This window comes from Vidua macroura, chromosome 2 (genome assembly GCF_024509145.1).
Source record: "Vidua macroura isolate BioBank_ID:100142 chromosome 2, ASM2450914v1, whole genome shotgun sequence".
Classification (NCBI taxonomy): domain Eukaryota; kingdom Metazoa; phylum Chordata; class Aves; order Passeriformes; family Viduidae; genus Vidua; species Vidua macroura.
The window spans coordinates 83,216,779-83,238,700 of NC_071572.1; the positions used below are offsets into that span (position 1 = coordinate 83,216,779).

Below are 21,922 nucleotides of genomic sequence, written 5' to 3' on the forward strand. Positions count from 1 at the left end.
GCAATGTTACTGTATGTTTTCCTTTTGTTTGGTTGAGCTTCCTGCGTGGCCACAGCTGACGATGCGGAACTAGAGATGAAATTATGTTTAAAATGGGACAGGAAACCAACTTCTGGTCAAAAATAAGACCGTAGAAGAAACCGGCAGCACCTCCAGCTTCGGCGCTCGGCACCGTCCCCTCACTGCGCTGGCCCCGCCCCCTCGCGAGTGCCTCCGGAGGCAGCCGAGCCCACTCGGCGCTGGCCCCGCCTCGTTCCGACCTCTCTCCGAAAATGGCCGAGCCCGCCCGGCACTGGTCCCGTTCCCTCGCGAGCGCCTCCGGAAACGGCCGACCCAGCCTGGCGCTGGCCCCGCCCCCTCCCCGGCCCGCCCCCTGCCGAGTGCGGGCGGGGGTCGCTCCAAGATGGCGGGCGTGCCGGCCGTGCGCATCAGCATCGAGTCGGCGTGCGAGAAGCAGGTGCAGGAGGTGGGGCTGGATGGCAGCGAGACCTATCTCCAGCCGCTCTCCATGTCCCAGAACCTGGCGCGCCTGGCGCAGCGCATCGACTTCAGCCAGGGCTCCGGCTCCGAAGAGGACGAGCCGGGCTCGGCGGGCCGCCCCTGGGCCGAGCCGGGCGAGACGGAGGATGAGGAAGGTGAGAAGGGCCCGAGCCCGAGCCCTCCCGCCGGGATGCAGCTGGTGGAGGCCCGCCGCGCTGTGGCGGTGCCGGCCTGCGGCTCCGCGGGTGGTTGGGCCTGCCCTGACTTCCCCCAGGGGTTGGTCACAGTGTTCGTGACCCAGCCCTTGTAAATTGTAGTGGGAAAGGACAACAGATTTAATGTCGTGTTGTATTTCGTGCCGTTACGATCTCTCTGTGGTTCAAAAATGAGCCTTACACGTACCTTTTTAAAGTCCTTTGTTTTTCCTTCCTTTGTTTTATTTTTAGGGTTGGTAAAGTTCCAGCCATCCCTTTGGCCTTGGGATTCAGTGAGGAACAACTTAAGAAGTGCCTTGACTGAGATGTGTGTATTGTATGACGTTCTTAGCATTGTGAAGGATAAAAAGTTCATGACTTTAGATCCAGTCGGGCAGGATCCCCTTCCTCCAAAACAAGTATGTTGTACCTAGTTGAGCACTTTGTGTGGTTTGATGCTAGTGATTTTATTCCAGTGGATTTTTTTTTTCACATGTAATCAGTACAAAGTTTTATCAAAATGTTCATTTTGATGTGCTAGTGCAGTGCTTTGAGGATCAGAGTAAAGCTGGGATTGGGAGTTCAGGCCACTTTCAGAAGCCTCTTTGCTGAAGCTCTAAGTCAAAATGCTACTTCCAACTGTATAATGGTGGTATGAAAGTAATTCTGAATAAATTACTGGACATCCAGCAAAAACAACTTATCAATTACTGTCAGTTAGTTTCCACTAATAATAAATAAATATTAATTAAAATTATTCATAAAAATGATAATATTTTGCGAATTAAAGTGCAAGTATCTTGTTGTTTTTGGTACTAGAATCCTCAGTTTCTACAGCTGATTTCAAAAAAGAAGTCATTAGCTGGAGCAGCTCAGATCCTGTTGAAAGGTGCGGAAAGATTATCCAAATCAGTTGCTGAAAATCAAGAAAATAAGCGACAAAGAGACTTCAACTCTGAACTGCTAAGACTGAGACAACACTGGAAGCTGAGAAAAGTGGGAGATAAAATTCTTGGTGATTTGAGCTACAGAAGTGCAGGTAAACAGTAGGATCTTTTTCACAAGAAGAGAAATTTTATGAAATTGTCTTTTTGTAACTGGAAAGAGAGATGGAACATATATTAATAAATAATTTCAATGTGAATTTATTTATGAGACAGGTTTATAAAGGGAGAACTCTTGTTTTAATATCAGGGAAAATATCTTGGCATCTTCAATCCAGAAAGTAATTTTAAAGGCTAACTGTAGTATTTTACTAAGAATTTGTTCACAAAAACAATACTGTTTTTGCAATGTAGTTGATCATTAAAAAAAAAGTGAAGAGTTGGTTACATTCTTTTTTAATCAAAGATCAGAAAATCCTACAATATCTCAAGTTAGAAGGGCTCAAGTTAAAAGACTTATGATGTCTAACTCCCTGCTCTCCAGAATTCACACCAGGTAAAACTAAACCATCTTACTGAAGAGTGATCTTGAAGGTAGATTATTATACCTGTTATTCCTACAGTTGAGAAATGATGATGAGAATATGCCTTAATTCAAGGATTACATTTAAGGGGGGTGAGCAGCCCAGGGTTCTAGAGGCCGTTATGGAGTGACAAAGTGAGTACAGAATCACACAGAACAGAGGATGTAGGTGCAAAGCAGGCATGAGGCCTGGATGTGTTGGGTTCCTGTTGTCATTGGTGAGGGAGGGGAAGGACAAATGGAGATTTGTTAATGAAAAAGCTGTAGATGTACCCCCAGGCTATGTATCATTTTTAGTTGATTTACCCTGGACTAGGTGAACTGTGCCCTGGATGAAAAAGGTGTGCAATTAGGACAGATGAGGTTATCTGCTTTTATAAGCCCCTGAATGATTGGCTATAGAGTTCTCTTTTCCAGTCAGAACATGGTCATAATTTTAAGATTTCTAGGCAAACATCATTACAATTCCTTTAAATCAATAAGGGTGTTGTACCTTTAACTACCTGCTTGCAAAACTTCACACATTTACTTTTTGCCTTTTTTTTAACCAAACACCTTTTTTTTTTCCTTCCTTGCATCTAATGACTCGATTTCAAAAAACTCTTGGCTTCCTCCTATAATTATTAAATACTCTGTGTTAATGTACTGTAAAATATTACACATTGCACAGTGGAGGATTGACATGGTGGTACAGTGGCATGAGCTTTCTAGTTTACCTGGGTTTTTTTAAGAAGTCATTAAGAAATGTGAGTCAAGTGCAGCTCTGAAGATTTGGAGATTCAGAAATACATATTCTTCCAAAACAGAAATATAAGCTTTTTTATTTGCAGAGGGTGCTTAATATTTAATGTGTATGTCTTTGTCTTTCTTTACTCAGGCTCCCTTTTTCTTCATCATGGCACATTTGAGGTGATAAAGAACACTGACATTGACCTGGATAAAAAGATACCTGAGGATTACTGTCCTTTGGATGTTCAAATTCCAAGTGATTTAGAGGGATCAGCATACATCAAGGTTTGTCAGAGAAATCTTAATAACCTAGTGGAGTTTTGTTTCAGATTTGTATGCTTGTAACAGAGAACAAACACTAAATACTGATCTTTCTTGCCTAGGTTTCTATTCAAAAACAAGCACCAGATATTGGTGACCTCGGGACAGTCAATCTCTTTAAAAGACCCTTGCCAAAATCAAAACCAGGTACAGCTTTTATGTTGTTTTATGAGTATGTTTTCAAGGAATGAGTTTGGATATGATGCTTGTTTTAAAATTTCAGCATATAGCTGGGAAGAAGAGTGAATAAGACTTCCCTTATTTAAACTGAAATATTCTGTTTGGGTGCTGCTTGGGCTTTGGAAGTTATGCTTTCAAAGCATGCTCCTTACCTTTTTCATATGTGTTCATTCAGTTCTGAAACAAATTTTTTAGGGTTGTATTTTGAGTATTCTGGAGCCTCTTTTGTTAGACATTAAAAGTTTGAGCTCATAGCTGAAATCAATTCAAGGTGTTCTGTTTCAGTCAATTACATCCCATTAATTCAGTTGAACTAATGATTGTTCACTCTTAACTCTGCCAAAAATGCATCATTTGTGTCTGTTGCTCATATGTTTTATCTGGATCTGAAATTCTGCTGGTGGTCTGTGTGTTAATTACCAACAGCTCACCTGGAAGATAGTACATTGATTCATTTAATATGTGCCGGTATGTGAAGTTGTAAACTTTTGGATTAAAAAGCCATCCTTTACTCTGTAAAGTTAGAAATAAAGTGGCAGGATTTTATTTCACAGTTGTCTGTGATATAGATGCTGGTGCTGTCCTGAACATAGACAGAGTGCTCTACTATTAGGTATTTCATATGGTATTATACAGCTTGTGTGTTCACTCACTCCAGAATCTCTGAAGAATTTTGGGCCTGTAAACCCTGTGAAAGCACATACCTGCACTGAACATTACTGGGTAGTTCATCATAGAGTGAATTTAATAAAACCAGAAGTATCACTGAAAGTAAACCACAACTTATGGAAAGAGGTTCGTAAAGAGAGGCTTCACAAAAGGCCTGGGAGTATAATACACTGTTCCATAAAGGTGTTGCACTTCACAATACACATAGAATCAAAATAGAATCAAAATTAGTTTTAGTTTTACCTTAAAGTGCTTGCTTAGCTGAGATAAAATTCTGATAATACTCAATTTGGGTATAAGGCACTGACTGCTTTAGTGATCACAGCTAGCTACTGCATAGTATCTGGCATCTGAACAAAAAGATAGCTTCTCTTTGCTCTTCCCTCTGCAAACATTGATTTATACTTTTCAGGTTCTGCACACTGGCAGACAAAGTTGGAGACTGCACAAAATGTTCTTCTATGTAAAGAAATTTTTGCCCAGCTGTCACGAGAAGCTGTTCAAATTAAATCACAGATTCCTCACATTGTAGTGAAAAATCAGATAATCTCCCAGCCTTTCCCAGGTAGGAAGCTTTTTATGACTCTTAACCTACAATTATTTCCTTAAGTACTGATTGATGTCACCTTTTTTAATGCTCTGTCCTTACAAAAGAAAAAACAAACTCCTTGATTTTCAAAGGTTTTGAAAAACAGGATTTCAACTAATGCACAGTAGTTTCTAATGTACTCTGTTTCCCTTTGTGGTTATGTTTTTTGTCAGCAGCACTTAAAACTGTCAGCTGTAATGCCATGTGCATGTAGCAGTTTGGAGTTGTGCATAAGTTACTGCTCCTGGATTGCATGTAAGAAGAAATTTAAGACTTGGGTTTATGGGTCCTCAGAAGAACAAAAGCAAATGCTCTTCAGTGAGGGTAATTAAACAGCATAAAGGTGGCTTAGAGTCAGTAGTGAATTATCTGTTCTTACATGGGGTACACAACTGATTGTATCATGCAAAGAATATGTTTCTGGATTGCTTAAAATGTGTGTGATGGTTAATCACTCCTTCTTTGAGAAAGGAATGGGGTCCTCGGGACTTCTTTTTGCGTGGGATTGAGTTTTTGTGGGATAGAAATTGATGCAAAATGCACCTGGTGAGTTCACAGTTGTCAACACTTCAGTGAATATCAAGTTTTACTTGCCTTTGTTGCTGTGCTCTCCACCATCATTCTTTGATTTTTCTCTGATACGGTGAATAGCTGTTGTTAAACTACTGAGTATAAAACATGAAGAAAAGCAGTTCTCAGTAGCAACCTTGAAAATTGTCTGTGCTCACTTTTTAAAATCTTTTTTTTCCATCTGCTTCGTACAGGTTTGCAGTTATCTATTTCTCTGTGTCACTCTTCCAATGATAAAAAGTCACAAAAGGCTGCTTCTGAAAAACAGAATCCAGAGGATCATCTCTATGTTCTGGAACATAATTTGCATCAACTTATCAGAGAGGTACTGCATCTGTGGCTGAAGTACTGAAGAATTTTTGGGCTTTTGTTCAGCCTTCTGCCCAGTGTGTGGCACTGGTATAACAGCTGAGTGCCACTAGAGGCCAGTCCTTCTCCATCCATTTGTGGAAGGCAGCCTACTGCTTGGGTTTCCATGGGTGTGGGTGGTTGGGGAGTTCCAGTTAATGCTTTCATGGAATGCTAGTTCTTTACTTAACCTCAGACCTGGCTGCTCACTTCAGAAAAGCCATGCAAAGCTTTTCCAGTAGAGTTCATCAGTTCTGCTTTTTTTTGTTGTGTCTAATAGTGCTTACCAAGCACTGTCAGCGAGCATCTGGTCAGCCATATCCTCATGAAGGAACAATTAATTCTCATGATAGCTTTGTTTATTTGAATGTCCACTTCTCTACTTCAGCATTTTAGATTCTTGAATAATCTAGCAAAACCTGGGGTACGAGGTTGAGGTTGTGTCCCTTCAGGAAAGAAGCACAGATTTGCATCTCTAAGTAGAATTGAAACCATATTCCAGAGAGTGTTCACCTCCTTAGAGCATGGCTCTGCAAGTCATGCAGTCATGTGGAACAGTCCAGTATTTGAAACACTGATTTAGGGTTCATGAAGCTTTGGCTCAGTGCCCACCTTTCCTGTGGATTTCCTTTCTTTACTGTGGACATATTGCTAAAACCTTTTGTACTTCAACTTTTTTTGTCTAAAATGCTTCCTTTATTTTTAAGTGACCATTCTTTCTGTCTCCACAGATGTATATAAAGACTTATTAGTAGGAGCTACTGCCGTGGTACCAAATTTTTGTTAGCTAGCACTTTTTTATTTTTAAATTACTTTCTATAAGCTTTGAAAGATACATATAAATGGAGGAAGCAAAGTATGAGGAACTGTCTTTAAAGTGCTGTCAGGTTGATAAAGTTAAAAAGGTGTAGTTTTTGAAAGTATGTACACTCAAAAAATATGAGATGAAGCAACATATAGTAGGATACATATTATTTCTTGCAGACACGTTATTTGGTCCCTTCCTTTTATAACATCTGTTGGTTGTTGCAGTGTCACAAGCAAACCCTGAGCTCAACAGTGATGCCACATCCAGCTAGTGCACCTTTTGGCCATAAGAGAATGAGACTTGCAGGGCCCCAAGCTTTTGATAAAAATGAAATCAGTTCTTTACAGTCGAATGAAGGACTTCTGGAAAAGATCATAAAACAGGCAAAGCATATATTTTTGAGACGAAGGTGGGTCACAAGATACTCTTGTTACAGTAACATGTACCATTACATAGAATATAATTGATCTATTTTAAGTGTTCTTAAAACTAGCTGCTATTTCCTTCATGGTTAATACAGTCTTTTTTTGTTAGTACTAAGAACCAAAAATTATGAAGAAATATGAGACAACAACATTCAGCTAGTAAAAAGAAAAAATACCAGATATCTTTGAGATCTCTGTGACAGTTGCAACATAAGCTGCTGATAATTGTTCCTACTTATCTCAAAGTGCATAAATCCTTTTTAGTATTCTTTGCAGTGCAGTAGCTGATAATGAATAATACCACTTCAATACTGCTGCAGAATGTATGAGAAATGTACAGAATAAACAAGTGTACTTCATTAGCACCAGAACAGTGCTGAAATAGAATTTTGATCCACATGTTTCTGTTAAATCTAGTAACTTCCTTGCTTCCTGTGAGCAAGATGACAGCACAAACTGCCTGGATTATTGTGTATGGAATATGGTTTTATCTTCTAGAACTGCTCGAACCATTGACAGTCTGGCGAGTCGTATTGAGGATCCTCAGATTCAGGCTCACTGGTCCAATATCAATGATGTTTATGAATCCAGTGTTAAAGTTCTAATAACTTCTCAAGGATATGAGCAGATATGCAAGTAAGTATGAGAATGCATGTCCTGTTAGTTGTAGAAGCATGAACCAAAGGCAGCATGTATTCACATTGTGCTTTAAAGGTTTAGATTCTCTTTAGACAGACAAGTAGGAGGCCATTATTTGTCTGTGTTTGTTCTTTTGACTTGACTATGGGGTGAACAGTCACCTTAAGAAAACTTCACCCATTTTACCCTTTAATGAAGATATTTAGTACTTCTTCAATTAATATGGTTGCCTTTCAAAGAAATTTGAGAGTGGAGACTTAGTGGGGGATTTATTCTGGTTAGAGATGACTTAATACAAAGTATCATTTGATGGTGCTGGATTCTAAACTTCCAGTCTGCTCATGGAAAACTAATCATTGTTCAGTCCTAGCTTGGTTGCATAGGTACTGAAATGTGGAACTCGTGTAGTTTATGCAATAGTTATGCAGGTTGTTATCGAAATACAAGATGTGATGTTCCAGAAATAAATGCCTGCAGATTGACCAGCAGTCATTAATGCATCAACAGTGCTTTTTAGAGCAGTGCTGTCTGGCTGTAACCACAGTGTGGGGCAACCTACAGTCATTGGTGCATTTCCAGCCTTGGTTCCAGAGTACATAAGCTGCCCAAGTCTTGTCTGTAGCATAGAACACACCATTTTCCCCTGCACAACTGGAAGGAAACTTGGGCACAGGGGCAGGCAGGGAGCTGCGAGGCTTCCTTGTCCTGAACAAATGGTAGGCCAGGTCTGGGAGCATGCCACAGAATATGTCACCTGCCATATAGAGGGAGCTGTTGTGGTGACTGATGAAACTGGAATGTTTGGAGTTGCTGTCCCATTCTGTAGGCTTTGCACTATCTGTCTTAGGGATTCTTGTCAATGATTGGGTGGGATTGTGTTCTTAGTTTCCTGTTTTCTTAAGTGTTTTAATGCTTTTTAAATAAATATGGATCTTGTCTTCAAAGATCCATTCAACTACAGCTGAACATTGGAGTTGAACAAATAAGAGTTGTGCATAGAGATGGAAGAGTTATTACATTGTCCCATCAAGAGCAAGAACTGCAGGATTTCCTTTTATCTCAGGTAGACTCACATATGTTGTTCTTCCCTTTCTCGTGATGTTTGGGAAACAGAAAGAAGCTAGAATCTCACTTTCATCTATGTAGAAAATACTAAAAAGTTCAAATTAAGATAGTGAAGATGGGAAGCTGGATGACTGAATTTTCACAATGTTTGTGTAGAGCCTTACCAACTGTTACTAAAATATATTGCCATTTTTTACTAGGGTCAGTAGTCATAATAATTTTCCCCTCCAATTTAAAATGCATTTCTTTATGCTGCTCATTATGGGAGAAACAAGTTGGTGGTAATCATAGCAGACAATAAAGTATTCTATATATGAAACTTAGTGTAGCTAAGTTGTTAATGAACCCATAATTACTGTCATTTCAGCATTGTCTGCTAATGCTCACTTTGCATCTGTCGTTACTAAATCAGCTGATACTTGAATGAACTCTGTTTTCTTAATTGCTTAGAACAGCCTGCTGGTTTTATTCAGAAGTAACAATCTCCTCACCATGCATTAAAAATAATCAAAATACAGGTCTTTAATAACAGTGCTTGGCCTGTTGCAGTTACATAAAACTCCATGACACAGAAAACAAGTTGAAACAGATTCTGCTGAGGTCATGTCTTTTTGCTCAAGTGTTGTCAGACTTGTTCACAGAGAACTGCTGAATGGTGCTGGATACTTCCTTGTTGCAAGGGTTAAGTCATGATACAGGAAGACAGTAGCATTTAAACTCCTAAGCTGTTAGAGCTCAGTGCTTGCACCTGAGCATTAATGGAGATAATCATGCATGTGAACACCTCAAATTTTTTTTACTAATTTTCTCTGCTAATACTTTTTCATATTTTTATATATTTTACAGCAGAAGTCTTGTTTCTATTGAAAGACAGAATTGTTTGCAAACTAATTTTTTGAGACCTAAAGATTTTTGTAAATTGATAGCAGCATTTAAATAAAATGGCCAAGCGCATATACCTATGAAAAATTCATTTAACTGCATAACAGAGTGATCTTTTCTTCTGTGGAGGAACCGGTCTAAATTCAAATAGCACAAAGCTCTACCATCATATAAAAAAAGTTCCTCTGAAAGTAGAGAACTTAAAGTCACTTCTATAAGTAACTGTTGTACATAAAACAAATTCTTTCTATGGTCTGCAAATACTGAACAGAAAACAAACCTCTTGTTACGTTTCAGATGTCACAGCACCAAGTACATGCAGTTCAGCAGCTTGCAAAAGTTATGGGATGGCACGTGCTGAGTTTCAGTAATCATGTTGGTCTGGGACCGGTGGAGAGCATTGGCAATGCATCAGCAATAACTGTAGCATCACCAAATGGAGACTATGCCATTTCAGGTAGTATGCCCTCTTGCAAACAGAAGTCTTTCTGAGAGTGTTAGTAGAATATTTTGCTATCAATTGATACTATGCTTTAAAGGTCTAGAGACTATCTCTTTTGTGTATGGAATTGACATCTAAATAGAATCAGCACCTTGCCCAGGAAGCCACTTAATATAAACCTGATTTAATTTCCACAGGCTTGAAAATATTTCTTATAGTTACCATGGAAAATTTTATGTATTCTATAATATGTATATTAATACATTATTTAAATATATTATTTTGATAAATATTTGTTTATATAATTATATATAATTAATTATATGTATTATTATTAGCATAGAAGAAAGAGATTACAGAAGCCATCAGGATCCTGAGAGAAGGGAACAAGATAAACAACAAGATCACAACTCCAAACTGAGGGAGAACAGTTTTGGTCTCTTTAGGGATCTTTTTGAAAGAGTCCTATGAGATATGATCCTATGGGATGGAAAGAAGAGGGGTCCAGGAGTGCTGTTTGATTATTGTTTTCAAGGGTCACCTCTTTCAAGCTCAAGAATGGTCTTCCTAATGTTCAGGAAGGTTGTGCAAAGGTGACAGAAAACCTGTGTGTATGAGCAAGGAGCCAATGGCTGAACTAATTATACAGGAAGGAAGCTCCAAGAGATTGTAAGTCGTTGTCCTGGAAGGGATAGAGAGAGACTATCCAAGCATGCATTGGTAAGGATAGGAAAGCTAAGGATAGGATAGGAATCTGGTGGGGATGTACAGGGCAGCAAGAAGCGCTTCAACAGGTATGTCAGCAGCAAAGGAAAGATTAGGGAAAATGCGGGACTGCTGTTAAACAGAGAGAATACCTGGTGGCACAGGACATGGAGGAGGCCAAGGTACTCAGTACCTTCTTTGGTCTTAAGACTGGCCTTCAGAAATGGATCTGTGAGACCCATGGGAAATTTTGGAGCAAAGATTCAGCCTCAGTAGTGGAAGACCAGGTTGGAGAACCTTTGAACAGACTTAGACATATACAAGTTCATGGGACCAGGTGGGATATATATCCATGACTGCTGAGGGAGTTGATTGATGTCACTGCAAGGCCACTCTTGATCATCTCTAAAAGGCCAGGCTCAGGAAGGGCTCCTGAGGACTGGAAGAAGGCAAATGTTACATCCTGTATTCAAGAAGGGAAACGTGGGGAACTACAGTCTGATCAGCCTCATTGCAATTATTGGGAAGATGAGTTGGAAAAAAATAATCTCAGAAGGATTCTCCAAACATACTATGGAGAACGTGGTGATGAGAAGTAGTTGGCATTAATTTATGAAATTATGTTCAATCAGTCTGATAGTCGTCTCTTTATAGAAGGTTAGCTTGGTAGATGGGAGAAAAGCTAGGTGGTATTTCTCTTAACTGTTTATTGAAAAAGTCAACACACACTACTCCCCAACATGAAAAGACAGAAACCCATCCAAGCCAATGAAGCACCACCACCCCTCCACCAATCTCACAGAATTTTGTGATTAAAAGTAACTGCCTAATGACTTAGATCCTGTCTATTTGAGATAAACCCACTAGAAACAATACATTTTTCAACAGAATAGTGGGGAATACATCCAAAGAAAGAATGAGCAATGAAGCCTTTGCCCTTCCTGGCATCACTGGGGAAAAAGAAACACATTTGTAAGGTGTACATTTTGGGGTTTATTAAAAGTTTCTCTGTCTTGATCTAACCAAGAACCTGCAGTGCAAAAGCAACAAAATCATAGGGAAGTGGGAGATGAGAGAGAAAATCCAGAGAAAAAGCTTTGAAAAAGAAAGGAAGAGAATTTCTCGTTTGCTTTCAGCATGTTGGGAATTGAGTAGGAGTAAAGTACAGAATACACAAGGAAGAATATTTAGTATGAAGAATTCATACAGTGTAAAAATGCTCATTGAAATCTCCTTTCCCCACAGTCCGTAACGGTCCGGAAAGCGGCAGCAAAGTCATGGTTCAGTTTCCACGGAGCCAGTGCAAGGATCTCCCCAAGGGAGATGTCCTGCAGGACAGCAAATGGAATCATCTCCGGGGGCCATTCAAGGAAGTGCAGTGGAATAAAATGGAAGGGCGTAACTTTGTGTATAAAATGGAACTTCTCATGGCTGCCCTAACTCCTTGCTAGTGAAGTGTCAGCCGCTCTCTAAGGGCTTTGAAGTGTCTCTGTGCAGTGATAAATGCCAGTGCAGCAAAGGGAAATGGGAGCTATGGGCCAATACAAGAAAGCAAAATCAAATTTATTTCCTGTACAGAAATAGCCATTTTGGTATTTGTAATAAAACCTTTTTCAGTGACATATAAAATACATACAATTTTTTGTAAAAGTTCCTTTCAGCTGTATCTTTGAAATTTCTTCTATCCACAGTGACATAGATGAGTAATTAATGTATTTTTTGTTTATAAAATTAAATTTGGTAGTCCTTGAGTTGAAGCATTCTTGAGTTGGAATTTTTGTACATTGATGGGGATTCTGGGTGACCCCTTTATTTTTGAGAAATATGTTTACTTCGCAGTTTAACTTGAGAGTGTTAACAACGTCACTGCCTGTGGCAAAAGTCTTTCCTCTCTGATGGCCTGTGTCATGTCGGCTACTTTGCTTGTTTTTTGACCTTGTTTTTTACAAGAATATAGAGGAAAGGGTCTTACTTGGCTTGCAGAGTTCTGACAATTTGAGTTTGTGGGTGAATTGTGACATAGTGACTGGATAGAAGGAGGTATCTCTCATGCTGTAAACCTCCACACTTGAGTATATGGGTCTCTCTCCTGCATTCTCCATGATTATTCATCCAGAGAAATAATAGTATGTTCCCGAATATCAGCTCTTTCGAGTTCTTTCAAAATAAAAAAGTCACATTTTTTATAGTTTTGGTTGTAATTCTTGAAACTTACAGTATGGTGTTCAACAAAGCTTTCATTTTGTTTGGTACTTAAGTGCTAATGGTCATTTTGCAACCTGTGTAAACTGGTTCATATTCATGTCCATGTTGTCTTAGGAGGTATCTATCTATATGTATATATATGAACTTCTTCCACATAAACATGATCGAATTTAGCATCACACTTCCATGGTGACAGTTGTTATTTTGTTGAATTCTCAAGTATAAAGAATAATTGTAGGCAAATAAGTAGCCAGCTGCTGCTCAGCAGGTATCCAAAGCAGTTCTTGTACTTATGTTGGTGTTGGCCAGCACGCAGCATCTTGTTTCAGTTCCTGGAAGTACTTGCTTCTATGTGACTGAACTAAGAGAGAGAAAGGGTTTTCCTTTCAATTGCTCATGTGTTACCCAAGACAACTGACAAAAATTAAAAGCCCTAGTTGAAAATAAGTCTCTTGATCTTGAAACAGGGCTGAGCCTAATGTAACCCCTGTGATGCCAGGTCCTGTTTTGCTGTGCCAGCAGACACTGTATGATTACAGGCAGAGGGGGGGTTGTTCCTTCGTGAACAGTTCAGCCAACAGCCTGAGGCATGTGTTCATGCATCTGACTAGATGAGGCTGTTCTGACTCCTGCTAACACAACAAATTCTTATTAATAATTAGAAGACAAGTCTATGAAACTTGAACGTGTCTTTACACTTTATTGTTCTTAACCTAAATTGACAGGTCTGCATGTAGCAATAGCCTTTTCATCAAGTTCCTTCTTACCAAGTAATCAGATCACTGGGGAGCTATTACAATCTCATGGTTGCAGGACTTCTCTCCTGAAAAGAAGGACATATCCTATGTTGTAGAACACAAGCTCTGCATGTTAGCATGAAAACACTTGTCAAGACTTCTAGGTCTAGGTGAAAAAAGAGAACAATAATAATAACATCAAAAAAAGAGTTTAATATTAGAGACCTAGAGAGTCTGTGTTTTGGTGTTGAATACACAGGGATTCCTAATTTTAATGGAAAACAGACTGATTTAGACATCTAACAGAAAGTCTTGAAACTTGGTAGCGCATCTTTGAATATGAAATGATGACATTACTGAATGATTAAGACCTTTTCAATTGATTGCCAAAGCAATCTGGTGAACTTGGACATCTCTTTAATTCAAGTTTAAAAGTAAAATGTCTTAATCCCTTAGAACATCTAGAATGCTCTAAATATTAAATTTGCTGCTGTTCCACAGGGAGTTTACAGTAAGAACAGCTGTTAGTTTCTGAATTTCTACTGTAACAACCTTCCACAACCTTGCTCCAAGGTAGCAAGAAACTGCTACAGTTTAGTCTCACGTTCTGTACCTCAAATATTGACCTTAATAATGCATAGTGACAAACATAATTTTCAGGAAAATGTATCTTTTAAGTAATGTTACCTGTGTAGAGTAAGCACGTTAAATTGTGGGTAAAATTTTTGGGTGAGGAATTGTCTATAAAGAAAGCTATATACAGGCTAACTGTACTGGATGTTCTTGCTGAATACTTGGAGTCCCTGTTATTCATATGGGATATTACAGCCTAAAAGTGAGGTTGGCACCAGGTTTAATAGCCAAGGATGAGTGCCTGAAGTTGCAATGACCAGCCAAGCTGAAAGAGGTAGAAAAACTGCTAGTTGTAAACTTTTGTTGTATTACATTTTAAACTGAAGAATTTTAAGTGTTCATTTCCTACTTTCCTGCCAGCTTTCAAACATTGTGGTTTAAATGTGTGTGTGACCTCTGCAATCACAGCAGTGCACTGGAGTGGTCATTCATGTCTGGATACGTTTCCTGACTTCCTCTGGCAATTGCAGTGTTCAGGTCAGTGTTAGCAGATAATAGTGACTTTATGTGTAAGCTGCACTTTTTGTACTTTCTAAGTCTGGCAGAGCATCTGCTGTATATTCAGCTCAGCCTAATACCTAGCTTCATGTTCAAAATGCTTTAATACTTTTTGCCTTAAAAGTCTAAGATTCATTCAAATCATTGAGACTTAGGGCTCAAAAAGAACCCCTACCATTGTTTTCCATATTCTATAAGTATACTTTACCAAGTAATTCAAGTATGGTGATTGAAATAGATGTGCTTACAGTTTCCCTGTTGTCAAAGCTTAGTTCACTCAAAGACACAAAAATGGGCAATATACGTTTAAAGCAGAGAATTGGAATAAACTATTACTTACCTGTGCTGTATCTGATACTTCATTTCTCACCTTTTTTGACCTGTGCTAGATGTAGGAAGGAGCAAACAGCTGAATCTGGTACCTCAATTTATGAGTGGGAGAGAGGCCCTCTGTACACCAAATGGCCAACTCAGTATGGGATAACTTAGAGGTATTGTGCACAGGGTGCTTTGGCTTGTTTGTCACCTACCTGCATCGTTATGCACTTGGTGAGAAATTCCCTGAACGTTTTTCCAAATGGAGCCCATAGTACCTCTGCACTTGAGCATCCCAGTCCCTGACCAGAGGCAAAGCTCTGTCAGCCTGTCCTGTAAAAGGTTTTTGCAAACAAGTGAGACGAAGTGTGAGAAAGGCAGTAGCAGCAGTTTGACTCAAACAGCAACGTGGCAATCTACAGGCGCAGACTAGTCCGTGATGTCTTCCAAGTTCAAAGTTTATTTCACACTGCAAAATTATCATTACAAAAGCAAAACAGAATAATTTGGAACTCAGTCAGTTTACTGCTTTCCTACCGACAAACACAGATGTCATTCCACCCAACAGATATACATGTAGAGAATTGCAATATGTGCAATATGCAGATTTAAGAAAACATTAGTTGGATCACATCATGTTTTCTTACAACATAGGGAAAGCAAAGGTGGCTTCTCAACAAGAGCAATTTTAGAACTGTATTTGTAAATACTATATTTCAAAGTAATGCTGTTGTAATGTTTCTTCTTAGATAGATTGTTCAGCACTGGGCTAAGTTTGCAAAGAACTTGACATCTTTCACAACAAAACTGTTTAGTATTTTGCCACCCCACTGGTGTTGTGTGTCAGTATTTTATCTGACCCCTCTAATCTTCATAGACAGTGTCCTCTTTAGTGTCTGCCTGTACTGTTCCTTGTACAACCACCTGCTCTAGTAATGTCATAAAATGTGTGTTAACATCCATCCTGGGGCAGTGTACACGACTGGAAACACAAGCGGGAGAACTTTGACCATCTCAGCGTTCTTTCAAAGTCAGTTTTGTCTCATGAAAAATTGCAATTTGTCTTCAGAGCTTCAGGAAGTTTCTTACACCCAAAAGTAGCAGCATAGGTGCAATAAACAGGATTCAATGCTTGCAATTAATTTTTTAATGTAATACTGCAATTAGATATTTAATTTATTATGTTGATAGGTGCTAATGACCACTCTGTCTCTAATAGGAGACTTGCTGTATCCAAAATGCAGGTGTCCTTCAAGACCATGATAATTTCCTTTATGGGTTGATCTTAGAGGCTTGCTTGGTTGGTTGGTAGGTTGGTTGTTTTTAAGAGTGGTAGAGGCTGTAGATTTTATTAGCTAGCCACAAAAATGTGTTCATGCTCAGCATGAAAGCATACTCTTTTTTACTCTGACCTTGACTAGCAGAACCAAAAACTTAACAGGTTGAAACAGCTCCATAAGACACTGCTGATTTAATTACTTTGCAAGTCAGGATGTTTCTGCAGTAGTCACAAACATTTTACCTTCTAGGTTTGTTCTTGCTTTCTTGGCTAATACTTTCTCCTGAGGTAGAATTGTTATTTTTATTATGATGCAGTCCTTGGCTAACACTCAATGGTTTCCAGTTCAATCTCTTCTGTTGTACTTGCTGTAAATGAAAGGATATTGTTATTGATTGGCAAATGGATTGGAAGGCCAACATTCCAAAATTAACTGTGCTGAGACATTTTTAACTTTTTAATATTAGCTCAAGCTTGCTCATCTAAAATCAGGTTTTAAATACATCTTTTCAAAATATTTAACTGTATAAAGAGGTTCTCACAATCTTTAAATTGGCAACGATTTCTTCCAGTACAAGGCTAAAGGCACTAAGAAAACTAAGTCCATAGGGACCGTTCTTATATCTCTCTTCATGACTTCTGAAAGGAGGGCTCTTCTGAGATAGAATTGGGGCAGAAATTAGGTCTCTGTTTTGGACCATTTCCTGGGAGATCACACAGGTTTCTAGAACTGTGCTTTCCTGAACTCTGCCATAATGTTACATGAATATGTCTATTCAGTTCAGCTCTGTGGGAAGATTGGCTTCAGCTAGAGGAAGAGGCTTTATCTAAACAAAATCCTCTATATTCTGGCATGATAGGACAGTTTTCAATAGTTACAGAAGCTTGTGAGTGGTGTATGCACCATGAAAACAGCAGCAGCCCTTAAGAGCTGTAGGTGAGCAACAGAAAAGAAGAGGCAGCTCAAACCAAGTTAATTTCTTCTTCTATTGGGTTTTGCAGAGTTGACACGAAGTCTAGGCCATGAATCTTAGGATGCTTCAGCGTCTCTGTTGGTCCAGTAAAATACTGGTAGCTAGGCTGCTTGTTGTAATGTAATACTTATTACAGAAGAAATACAGACCTTTTACCTAGAGGGCAAGAAACCACAAGTGGATCTGCACTTACAAAGAAGGGAGGTAAACATCTGAAATATTTTGAAGTGGTAAAAGAAACTTCCCATTTCAAAGACGTGCCTAAGAGCTTGATCCCAGGCCCGTAATGTGCACCTTGTCTTTTTGCCTAGGCCAAATATCCCTGGTGGTGGCTTGCAAATTTCTTCTTTAATATGTCCCTTCAGTGTAGCCCTTGTGTTCCCTTGACCTGCTTTTCACGACTGTTGTCTTCAGGGTCAGGTTCTGGTATTACTCAGTGTTTGTTGGAGTCTGCAACTGGATCAAAAGTGAACAGATGGAGAGGGGGTTTGAGAAGAGGAGATGCAATCCTCCACTGAGGACTGAACTGAGGTGGGGGCCATTCCCAAAGGTCATTTGAATATTTTCCCCTAGGATACACCCTGCTGATGTGAACTCTTGAGAGAGGTGCTGAAGCTCTTGACTTTGTCTCCTGCCCTTTGATGGGGGTTTATTGCAGCTCTGGCCTTTTCTCCCCAAGTTTTGCAATCAGCAATGTTGAAAAGTATTTTATTATTTCTAATGTGAAACATACAAAGTATATGTTCTGTGGACTGTTCTTCAACTAAACACCTGTTATTTAGTTGCCTCAGCTAGTTAGAACAGGACAACTGATCCCTTCAGTCTTGTTTCTTAGTGTCCCTGTTTAGCACCTTTATGGTAAAAAATTTAGGCTCAAATTTCAGGCTTGAAGACTATACCCTGACTACATTTTTAGAGAAATACCTGTTAGTTTGTGTGTTGTCTTCTTCTGAAATAGATGCAGAGATTTATTACAGAGCCACATGAAGCAGATTAGAATGGCAGATACTGCAGCAAGAAACGCAAAGAGAACTGCTACAAAATGCAAATCTTCATAGATAATCTCTGTAGAGAAAATGGAAAAAAAATAGTATTATAAAATTGATTACAAACAGATTGATGCTTAAACACAGGGTAAAGCCGAGAAGTCCTGTCTAGTTTGTACCGTAAACATTGACTATGATGGTGCCATAGGCATTGGTTCCATGCTCCTCCATTACAGTGACAAAATAGTAGCCAGCATCTCTCATGCCCACATTCCGAAGCTGTATAGAGCCATTTTCAAAAGTAGTCACTCTGTCCTTGTAGACTGTAGATATGTTGACATAATTCCCACTTCTCCACTCAGCAATGCTGGTTGTGCCCCAGCTTGACAAATGCTTCCACTCAATGGTGGCCACGCCTCGGCAAGAGTATTCAACTGAGAGGAGGATGTTTTGTGCCACTGTTGCATTGATGTTGGGTTGTGGGACAACTAAGGATACTCCTCCGGGAGCTGAAAGACAAAGGAGAGTGATGAGTCTGGAGGTGGTCCAGGGCACGTTGGGACCTCTGGATCCTAGTGATTCATCCCACCTATCTCAGTGATCTGTTTTAAGAGAGGATATATTATGATTTTTAATACCTTCTTCTTTCTGCTTTCCATAAAAGTAACATACTTGAAGACTAATTACACATTTATAATTTGTGATAGCAAAAACGCTTCCACCATAGAGGACACATAATTGTGTTTCAATGCTTTAACACCCACACAGAAAGGGACTTGGGATAAGCACAACATTTTCTGAAAACTGAGCAAAGTTCATCAGTAACTGGCTTCCTTTAAAAATCTTGCATTTACATGGAAAGTTTAGTCGCCATGTCCAAGGTAATCTATCATATTCATTAACTACCATCCCCCAAAAGCAAGAACTGTAGTAGGCATAAGTATGTGGAGTCTTGGCAAGGCCTTTGTCGTGTTTTCAGGATGTGTAATCAACATTGGAAATATCAGCTTCTTAAAGGCGACCAGTTAATAAGCCAGTGCAGATAAATCACATGTAACCAAAGGTACGCAGTTTCATGAGAAGCCAGGGACTTCATGTTTCTGATGATATCCAGGCAAAAATTCTCACCTACTTCCTCCTGATGTGATTACGGAGCTGTTCATGACACTGTGAAACTGAACCGACGGCTTAGTTTAATGTGTAACTGCAATGATTTCTTCTTGCATCTGGTGTTTCTGCATGAAGATTTGGATGAATACCAACACTGGAGTTTTAACTGGCATACATTTTTTCTTTTGATTAATGCCTTGAGACCCTTGGCTAAAGACTGAAATTCTGTTATCTACCTACAAAAATCAAAGCAGATGAAAGGCAGATAAAGCACACAGTAAGGCTGAATGCCTTTTCCTGGTTTAGCTTGGAGCAGCTCACCTGCTCTACTCCCTTACTGTGGGAACAGCCTGACTGCAAGAGCAAAATGAAAAAGAAAGGCTGACCTGTAAATGTCTGTATCCCAGTGGGGGAGTGAGAATGAGACCCTCAACTACACTGCATGAGTGCAAAGCAGGACACCTGGGCATGATCCTGGAGGTTCTGCAGAGTCTTCAGGGATAAGAATGATTAAGAAAGGCAAAGAAAAAAATCTCTAGGAGAAAAACAATTAAAAAAAAAAATCTTAAAGTAAGAGCCCTCTATGGTCAAAACTCCACAGCCACCACAAATGGAAGAGATGGGTGAATTACAACCTGACTTCACTGTATTTTGGGATCCGAATTCACTAACTCTGCTCGTCGTGGTAAGGTAGGGGAGCTCAAGAAGCCAGTTCAGTTCCCGGGCTCTCATCTATGGTACCAAAAAGGATCTAGGCTTTTTCCAAGATAACTCCTGGGCTACCCCTCTCATGAGCATTGTCCACACTCATGCTGCCCAGTCCCCCTGCAGGAACATCGTGCTTTTTGGGCAGCTCAATGTGTCCTCAGCTGAGCTGTGGTCTGCTGTTCAGCTTGTGTGCAGGAGAGACTAACCAGAGCTGTGAAAATGAGGTTTGTGCCAGCTACAGAAACAGAACAGCCGGGAACCTCTGGTAATCGCTGCAAATTGTTCCAATTGTTTTCTGGTCCATGTGTTTATTTAAAGGCCTTTCCCACTGTTTCTGACAGGAGCTGAGTATCTTCCCTCAGTGACCCTTTCATGTTTTTATAGAGGCTTTGTTTTGAATGTGCAATTGCAAAATAAATGTATAAAAAGAGATAATTTAAATCCTTCCCTTAAATGATTTGCAAACATGTTCTGTCCCTATCTGGTATGCAAAGCTAAAAAAGGCAGTGCAGTATCCATCTAACGATTCAAAAATATTTTTAGTATGCAGTGTGCCTAGATCACCTGAACCAGTCTAATCCAACAGAGCTGCACCAGGCCGGAGAGCAAACATCACACCCACATGCAGCGCCCTACGCAAGGTGACTGCGCCCTGCTGCTCACAAAACCAGCCCCTTCACACCCAGTAAAACACGCACCCAGGAGAAGAGCGTACGGGGCCTGCTCAGAGCTCATGGAGTTTGCCATCCTGGCACGCTGCACTACTCCAAAGTATTTGCCTGGCCAAAAGTCAAAGTGGGAAGTGTGGTTCTGTGTACCAGACCTGGCCGCGGCAACGCAGCTGGGCCTGCAGTATGCTGGGCAGCGAGGGGCCTCCCCGCAGGAGCTCTAAACTGGGGGGACAGCTCTAAAGCGGGCCTCTGAAACCCTGCGGGCTGTTTCTCCACCCTTTGGTGTCCTGCTTGCGCGTCACTTCTCTTGGTGGAGTGCCGTGACCAAACCAAACTCGCTGGCGGCGCTGACACCCCGGTCCCCAGGCGAGGGTGGGGCTGGCAGAAGCCTCCTTCAGGCCCCTCTGGGAGAGGACCGGACGGCTCCCTGCGTGTTGCCCCATCCCCACTCCACTCCCTGTGGGGTGCTAGGTTGGAACCCACCTTCCCTCCTCACCGCCGCGTTTCCCAGCGTCACCCGACACCCCTCGGGCTGACTGACCGGGTTGTTTCCCCCTCCACGCCTCGTCCCCTCGGTCGCTGGAAAAGCACCGGGGGCACGGCGGCTGCTGGGGCCGTCTGTGCCGGGAGCGGGCGTGAGGTCGGGGCGTGGGGCGCTCCCTCCGCGGCCGCGCTGGTCCCGCTCGGCTCCCCCGCTCCCTCCGAGCAGCAGGGGCGGGGACGAGCCTCCCCTGTCCATGTCAGGGAGAGCAGGGATGTCTGTCTGAGTCTCGGTACGTCCCGTCCCCGTCCCCTCCCCAGCCGCTCCGTGTCGCGGGCGGGCTGGGCAGAGCGCTGGCCGCGGGCGGGGGTCGGCGGGCGTTCTGCACCGCCCCGTGGATGCCGGGCGCCGGGGCTGAGCCGGGACATCGCGGCCAGAAGCTGGAGGAAGGGGCCGGGGGAGGGAGCGGGGGAGGCAGGGACGGAGCCGGACACTTACTCTGCAGAGCCCACCCGGCGGCCAGGCAGAGGGTGACGGTCCCCACGACGACGCTCCGGCCTCGATAGCCCCGCAGCGGTCTCATCAGCGGGAAGCCGATGCCCCAGGGGTTGCATTTAAGTGGCTGGGCCGGCCGGCGCGGCCCGACCCCGGGGGCTGCCTGCCCCAGGCCTCTCCCTCGCTTCTCTCCCTCCTCTTCCTCCCGCTCCCGCCGCGGCGCCGGGGCTGCTCCCAGCTCCCCCCCGCAGCGGCCCCCGGGCGCTCCCCCGCCTCACACCCCGCGATCTCCCATCCGGGCTGGAGATGCAATTGGC

General features: G+C 41.5%; 2 protein-coding genes across 4 annotated transcripts; one reads left to right on the forward strand and one right to left on the reverse strand.

The window, feature by feature from the left end:
• The first annotated feature begins 329 nt into the window (after window positions 1-329).
• On the forward strand, window positions 330-12,899 carry MED17 (mediator complex subunit 17). The gene is made up of 12 exons (XM_053969717.1): window positions 330-635; window positions 927-1,093; window positions 1,494-1,713; window positions 3,019-3,155; window positions 3,254-3,338; window positions 4,453-4,605; window positions 5,394-5,524; window positions 6,580-6,764; window positions 7,279-7,416; window positions 8,365-8,482; window positions 9,664-9,823; window positions 11,759-12,899. Exons 1-12 carry the CDS (start codon window positions 404-406, stop codon window positions 11,962-11,964), a joined length of 1,932 nt encoding a protein of 643 aa, XP_053825692.1. The 5' UTR covers window positions 330-403; the 3' UTR covers window positions 11,965-12,899.
• A 66-nt stretch (window positions 12,900-12,965) lies between these two features.
• Window positions 12,966-21,693, reverse strand: VSTM5 (V-set and transmembrane domain containing 5). Of its 3 annotated transcripts, XM_053969722.1 has the most exons (5): window positions 21,609-21,693; window positions 18,320-18,649; window positions 18,079-18,219; window positions 15,117-15,234; window positions 12,966-13,541 (listed from the first exon to the last, which is right to left on the reverse strand). In XM_053969722.1, exons 1-4 carry the CDS (start codon window positions 21,691-21,693, stop codon window positions 15,125-15,127), a joined length of 666 nt encoding a protein of 221 aa, XP_053825697.1. In that variant the 3' UTR covers window positions 12,966-13,541; window positions 15,117-15,124. The 3 variants fall into 3 exon arrangements, with proteins under 3 accessions (XP_053825697.1, XP_053825698.1, XP_053825696.1); XM_053969723.1 differs by lacking the exons at window positions 12,966-13,541; window positions 15,117-15,234 and adding an exon at window positions 15,342-16,548; XM_053969721.1 differs by lacking the exons at window positions 12,966-13,541; window positions 15,117-15,234; window positions 21,609-21,693 and adding exons at window positions 15,342-16,548; window positions 21,113-21,397.
• Window positions 21,694-21,922: the final 229 nt, after the last annotated feature.

What these genes read in the sequence shown, in the direction of transcription:
- MED17 (XM_053969717.1), top strand. Translation starts at nt 404, where the DNA reads ATGGCGGGCGTGCCGGCCGTGCGCATCAGCATCGAGTCGGCGTGCGAG. An exon ending in TTTGAGCTACAGAAGTGCAG is followed by an intron (nt 1,714 to 3,018) that starts GTAAACAGTAGG and finishes TTCTTTACTCAG; the next exon opens with GCTCCCTTTTTCTTCATCAT. An exon ending in GGATATGAGCAGATATGCAA is followed by an intron (nt 7,417 to 8,364) that starts GTAAGTATGAGA and finishes TTGTCTTCAAAG; the next exon opens with ATCCATTCAACTACAGCTGA.
- VSTM5 (XM_053969721.1), bottom strand. Translation starts at nt 21,368, where the DNA reads ATGGACAGGGGAGGCTCGTCCCCGCCCCTGCTGCTCGGAGGGAGCGGG. An exon ending in CGCGGCGGTGAGGAGGGAAG is followed by an intron (nt 18,650 to 21,112) that starts GTGGGTTCCAAC and finishes TTTGTCTTTCAG; the next exon opens with CTCCCGGAGGAGTATCCTTA. An exon ending in CATCATAGTCAATGTTTACG is followed by an intron (nt 18,220 to 18,319) that starts GTACAAACTAGA and finishes TTTTCTCTACAG; the next exon opens with AGATTATCTATGAAGATTTG.